The 7,285-nt window shown below is 35.4% G+C and overlaps 1 protein-coding gene across 1 annotated transcript; it reads left to right on the forward strand.

Annotated features, from left to right (window-relative positions):
* Positions 1-1,516: 1,516 nt before the first annotated feature.
* LOC124923770 (probable protein phosphatase 2C 72) lies at positions 1,517-6,934 on the forward strand. The gene is made up of 5 exons (XM_047463741.1): positions 1,517-1,711; positions 5,193-5,450; positions 5,566-5,683; positions 6,389-6,612; positions 6,730-6,934. Exons 1-5 carry the CDS (start codon positions 1,517-1,519, stop codon positions 6,931-6,933), a joined length of 999 nt encoding a protein of 332 aa, XP_047319697.1. The 3' UTR covers position 6,934.
* The last annotated feature ends 351 nt before the right edge of the window (positions 6,935-7,285 follow it).

Genomic DNA, 7,285 nt, shown 5'->3' on the forward strand with positions numbered 1-7,285 from the left:
CAAAGAAGAAGCTCTACAGATAGCGAGATTAGATAGATCGAAGTCGAAGCTCTAGAGGGAAAATATAGTGAGATTAGATTAATAGTCTCATTTTTTAGGTGAATGTCTATTTTATATAAGAATATAGATGAAAGAGGGAGGTAACGATGGGATATTTAGGTTAAAAAATGAGGGAGGGGAGTAGCGCCTCCTCGTGGATTAAGTTAAGAAAATAGAGATGAGGGAGGCTAGAAATATTATTTGATTAGGTTAGAGATTAAATAGGGATTAAGTTAAGATAATATATATGAAATGAGTTGAGGTTTAGAACATATAGATGAGGTGGGCGACTAAGGAATTAGGTTTACAGAATATAGATTAGGTGAATTAGGTTTACATGAAATAGATGAGGTGGGAGATAAATTAGTTTAAAGAATATAAATGAGATAAATAAGGAATTATTATATGTTATATATACTAAATTATATAATATATTATATATTATATAATAAATAATATAATATATATATAAAATAAATAATAAAAAATGAATTCGATTTCTGCTTGGTTTTAGAGTTGAAACTCAAAAACCAATTCGAAAACCATATTTGAATTCGAATTAGATTAAAATTCGATTCGAAAACCAAAAATAAAATTCAAATCGGTTGGATATTCGGTTCTGACCAAATATCGATCACCCCTAATCATGATTTGAGAAGGTCTTTTATTAAGAGCTTATTTGATTTTGAATATTCTAGAATTTTCATGGTGTGTTTTTTAAAATATATTAATTGATAAAAAAAATTGATTTTTAAAAAAATGAACTGCCAAATTTTGTTTTCAAATTTAATAAAATTAAAGTGAAGGTATGTTGATATTTTAATTAATAAATAAATAAATTTAATTGTTAGAATGATAATAATGTCATCAATATAAAAATTTCATTTTTTAAAAATAATTTTAATAAAAAAACAAAAAACACACCAGATCAAGCAGCAAGTGATAATCATATTTTGTGAATCAAGAATTTCAAGGGTTTTCATATTTTTTTAAGTGTATTTTTACAAATATTATAGATAAATTAAATGATTTTATCCTTTCAAATATATAGTATATATCCAAACTTATTTTTGCAATTAAAAACCTGGTTGAATGATCCATATATATTTTATCACCTATTTATTTATATATAACTTTGAATATATCTTTGGTGCATTTTTATCAATTAAAAACATGGAAACTTAATGTGTGTGCCTTTTTCTTATAATTATGATATTTTTGCAACCTTAGCAAGTAATTTATCTTTGACTTCTTAGCTTATCCTACATTCTCACACATCATACGTCTTTTAATTGAATCTTTGGGGCATCTTAATAACGCAAGGAATTTGAAATATTCAAGTAAATATAAAATATTATTCTTTGCTTAGTTAAATAATGCTATAATTAAGAGGTATCTTCTAAGGTCCACTTTCTTTGCTTATTTAAGAAGACAAGCTTCTGGATTCTAAAACCAAATTAGATACAAGCTTAAGAAAATGGGGCTTTGCATCTCAAAATGGTCTGCAGATCATCATAAATATAGGGTTAATGACCATGATGATTGCCAGGAAATTGTGCTTTTCGACGATGGGGACAACCCCATTGATGGAATCTCATCAAGCTCTGGCTCATCTCTTTGTTCTCGTGAAGGCAGCAAGGGAGTGAATCAAGATGCGGCTGTGATCTACAAAGTAATTAAGCCTAACCCATCATATATGGTTTATTGGTTTGTCCTTTTTGGATCAAATTTTGTAACATTGGTTTGATTTATGTTTATATATGATAATTGTGAGTTTAAGCTTGATTGTCAGAAAATATAAAGTTGTAGGCCTTTATTGATGTTAGTGTATATAATATAATAATATATTATATTGATATATTATTATATTATACAATATAATATATTATATTATTATATTGTCTTTTATACCATTAGGGTATATTTAATTATTAATGGGCTTGGGCCTGTATGTATAAGCAATTTAGGGTTTTAGGCTAATTACTCCTATATAAGGATTGGTTGTAAATGTTGAATAGACAACACTCAAGGTTTTTCAAGACTTTTTCTTCTTTAGCAAATATTTATTTTCCAGAGTTTCATATCTTCATAGTTGTTCTTAGAAAGATCCAATAGTCAAAGCCAACATTTGGTATCAGAGCTAGATTGAAGAACATGTCGTCGACAAGATCAACCAGAGATGCGGCGGCAATGAAGATTGGAAGAGAAGGAAATGTGACGCTCTCCTATCCGTTACTCACGAAGAGTAACTACTCGGTTTGGGCATTGAAGATGCGGGTAAACTTACAAGCACAAGGAGTGTGGGAAGCCGTGATGCTCGAAGATGTCGACGAACGGATGGATAGAATGGCTCTCGCCGCCATCTATCAAGCACTCCCTGAGGACGTCCTTCTCATGGTGGCTGAGAAGGATTCCGCCAAGCTAGCGTGGGAGACGCTAAAGACAATGCATGTTGGAGTGGAGAGAGTTAAGGAGGCAAAAGTGCAAACCTTGAAGACACAATTTGAGGCGATTCGTATGAAGAATGGGGAATCGGTGGATGATTTCGCCATGAAATTGACATCCATTGTGACTGGTATCCGCTCGTTAGGAGAGAGGGTGAAGGAGATCTCCGTCGTCAAGAAGTTCCTTAGAGCCTTACCACAAACATACATGCAGATCGTTACAGCGATCGAGCAATTTGGTGACCTCAAGAATATGACCGTCGAAGAGATCGTCGGTCGTCTCAAAGTCCACGAGGAGAGACTTCGCGGATACGGAGACCAAGAGGAGGAGCATCTATTGCTCACGCATGATGAATGGATGTCACGAATGAAGAAAAACGGAGAAGCCGATTTTTCTTCTGGATCATCGAGTCGTAGCGGCAACGGTGGAGATAACCGAGGTCGTGGCAAAGGGCAAGGGCAAGGTCAAGGGCGAGGTTGTGCAGAAAGCTCACCTCGACAAGAAGGTACCAAGCCCCGCAAAGACAAGAGCACAGTGAAGTGTTACGCTTGTCAAAAGTATGGGCACTACGCGTCTAAGTGCCCTAACAATAGGTCTGACGGTGAGGCAAACCTCACTAGCTTCTATGATGAGGAGCCATCATTAATGTTTGCTGAGGTAGTGACAAAAGCTTTGCCCGAAGAAGATGATGCAAACCTCGCTAGCTTCTATGACGAGGAGCCAGTATTAATGTTTGCTGAGGGAGACGAGAAGACAAACCTTGAAGAGTTCATGCAAGATTCGTCCAAGGAGGAACCAGATGTGGTGTTGTTCAGTGAAGAGAAAGTCATGGAGAAACTCCTCGCAAGTGGCGATGAGTGTAATCACACTGATGTGTGGTACCTTGACAATGGAGCAAACAACCATATGAAGGGCCATCGAGAGAAGCTCAATGAGCTCGACGAGAAAATTACCGGAAATGTGAAGTTCGAAGACGGAAGCAAGGCACACAAGTTTCCTAATTCATCTTACGGGGAAATCTATGTGAGCAGAGACGCTATATTAGATGAAGAGAAGAAGTGGGAGTGGTGCAACAACAATAACAAGCTCGTACAAAATCCCGTGGAGTTCGGAATCCTACGAGATGTCTATGTGGAGGCACCACTAGTAGAGATGGATCCTGAAGAATTGTTGTTGCTCACCACCGATGAGCCAACAACATATCACGAGGCGGTAATCGAAGAGTCGTGGAATGAAACCATGAACAAAGAGCTCGAGTCTATCAGGAAGAATAAGACATGGGAGTTCACTGACTTACCACCCGGTCACAAAACCATTGAGTTAAAGTGGCTTTTCAAGTTGAAAAGAGACAGCGAAGGCAACATCCTCAAGCACAAAGCGAGATTGAAAGCAAAAGGCTATGTGCAGAAGCAATGCAATGATTTTGAGGAGAACTTTGCACTGGTGGCGAAACATTACACAGTCAGGTTAATACTTGGTATCGAGGTGGACCAGAAGAAATATAGCATTAAGGTAAAGCAGGAAGCTTATGCGAAACATGTGTTGAAACAGTTTGTAATGGAGTATTGTAACTCGAGCAAGTATCCTATGGAAGCAAAGTTGCAGCTCGGAAAGGATGTGGAAGGAAGCTTAGTGGATCCGAAGGAGTATTGGTGTATCATCGGGTGTCTCAGGTACTTGACACACACTCGACCGAATATCTCTTATGTAGTTGACATAGCGAGTCGATACATGGAGAAGCTTGCCACTCTACACCAACAGGCAGTAAAAGACATTCTTCGTTACGTGAAGGGAACGATGAATTATGGGATTCAGTTAAGAAGAGGACGAGAAGTTGAAGAACTCGTTGGTTTTACTGACAGTGACCTAGCCGGTGACACAGATGACAGAAAAAGTACTGGAGGGATGGTGTTTTATCTCAACGGGAATCTGATCACGTGGCAATCTCAGAAACAACGAACTGTTGTTTTATCTTCATGTGAGACGGAGTTTATGGTAGCTACTGCAGCGTCGTGCCAAAGACTTTGGCTAAGAAACTTGTTGAGCGAGGTGCTCGGATGCGAGCTGAGGCCGGTAACCCTCTATGTCGACAACAAGTCTGCAATAGAATTAATGAAGAACCCGGTGTTTCATGGACGCAGAAAACACATCGACATTCGGTTCCACTTCATCCGTAAATGCGTCAAGAATCAACAGATCGTTGTAGAGTTTGTAGGCACTAGAGAGCAGCGTGCAGACATTCTCACTAAGGCACTAGCAATAGTCAAATTTGTAGAGATGCGAGAGATGCTCGGCGTGAAGTATCTCGAACCAAATCAAGCTTACGGGGGAGATTGTGAGTTTAAGCTTGATTGTCAGAAAATATAAAGTTGTAGGCCTTTATTGATGTTAGTGTATATAATATAATAATATATTATATTGATATATTATTATATTATACAATATAATATATTATATTATTATATTGTCTTTTATACCATTAGGGTATATTTAATTATTAATGGGCTTGGGCCTGTATGTATAAGCAATTTAGGGTTTTAGGCTAATTACTCCTATATAAGGATTGGTTGTAAATGTTGAATAGACAACACTCAAGGTTTTTCAAGACTTTTTCTTCTTTAGCAAATATCTATTTTCCAGAGTTTCATATCTTCATAGTTGTTCTTAGAAAGATCCAATAGTCAAAGCCAACAATAATTACTAACAAGGTCTATGGAGGAAAGGAAGATGTCACCTTTTGTGGCGTGTTTGATGGGCATGGAACAAATGGTCATTTAGTGAGCAAATTTGTCAGGAATTACCTGATGAATTTTCTTCTAGATCAGAAGATCATAGCCTTGAAGAACAAAAGAAGCTCGAAAAAGGCATGTATAAGCGCTTTCAAGGTGATTGATGAGAAGATCAGACATTTTGAGAACATGGATTGTTCTTTGAGTGGAACAACAGCAGTAATTGTCCTAAGACAGGTAATTATGTTAATATTTCATAGTTTTGGATTTATGAAAGGATTTTTTTTCCTGCAGTCAATGAATGAAGATCATGTTCTTGATCATAGTTTTTCATTTATGATAATCTGATTAGGGCGACAATCTTATGATTGCTAATTTGGGTGACTCGAGAGCAGTCTTGGGGGTCATGAATTATGATGGAGAAATCACGGCCGTTCAACTTACAACAGACCTAAAGCCTAGTGTTACAAGTAAGGATGGTTTGATCAGGGTTTTCTTTTTTTGCAAATAAACTGAAATTTTGTACACATACAAAGAAAATTATTTAGGTTATTAATTGGGTTCGAATGATATATCCATATATTTCAAAGAATTAATAGAACTTTAGTTAATGATTTTATAGAAGACCTTGCAAATGAAACCCAATTAAACAACATTAAGCAAGAGATTGGATCCAATGGTCCATTTGCAAAACACTTTTTATATGTAGATATTAGTTTGTTTGAGAAAATGCCAATAAATGCATGTCTTATTAAGGTATGTTGCAAAAGTAAAAACATTATTTCATCTATATTTATATATATTTGGATTGAAATTTTCACAAAAAAAAACATGTTTATAAATAAAATTCCCTATAATTTCTCATTCAACACAGATTTAAACCTAGAAGGTTTTTCTAAAAAATATTCGAGCCCATTTGTAAATATTTTTTTGAAAGTAAATTGAGTTTGAATTTAAACGAGAAAAAATTGATAAATTTATACATATATGTTAATTATGTTAAATTTCATAAAAGTATCTAAGTTATTCAACATCCAAATTAGATGAAATGCAAATAATTTGATTCATATTTACTCTTTTAAACTCAGCTTCAGCTCCAAAAAAGTGTTTCAAAATGAATATATTTTATTTATTAAAGCCCCTTGATGTTGATTTCTTTTTGGTGCATCGGCCAGCCGAACGAAAGAGAATAAAAAGAAGAAATGGTCGGGTATTGGCTTTGTTACACGAGCCACACATCGAGCGGGTATGGTTGCCCCAACAAAATATACCAGGTTTGGCCATGACAAGATCCTTTGGTGATTTTCTTGTAAAGAATCATGGCATTATTTCCATCCCTGAGGTTTCTTTCCATCACTTGACCTCTAAGGATCAATTCCTTATCATTGCCACAGATGGGGTAAGTTATTATATATAATATTTTCTTCTTCTTTATGACTTGTTTCTTATAATTAATTATTTTAGCTAGTCATAACTGTTTAGTTTTTGCATTTTTAATCTCAAAATTTCTTTATAGGTGTGGGACGTGTTGAATAACGATGAAGTTGCGACGATAGTAGCATCAACCGATACAAAAGTCACAGCAGCAGAGGCATTAGTGAATGCAGCGGTTTCAAAGTGGGGAGAAAAACACCCTTCCTCTAACAGGGATGATTGCACTGCTCTTATCCTCTCATTGCATACAAACCTAGCAACCAAAACAAATGTTTCATCTTCATAACAACTAGCTAAAGACAATTTGTCATATATACTTACCTTTTTCCAAAATAATTTTGTATAATAATTGAGCTAGCTACTTAAATCAACAGATTTTTAGCATTTCAGGAGGCATTTTTTTTTATGTAATTATGTTATACAAATCTTTATTTTTCGTAAATAATGTATTTCATTGGTATCATTGTATAGCGACAGACTAAACTCAGTCGATATTGAGCTATAGCAACGAAAAATTGTTATTTTCCGGTCATGTTATCCAAATAAGGATGATAATTATAATTTGTTCATCTCGTGGTATTCGATCCAAATTGTTCTACTTGTGACGGTTTTTCTCCAGTTTGACCGGATGGGACAGG

This window comes from Impatiens glandulifera, chromosome 2, assembly GCF_907164915.1.
Source record: "Impatiens glandulifera chromosome 2, dImpGla2.1, whole genome shotgun sequence".
Classification (NCBI taxonomy): Eukaryota; Viridiplantae; Streptophyta; class Magnoliopsida; order Ericales; family Balsaminaceae; genus Impatiens; species Impatiens glandulifera.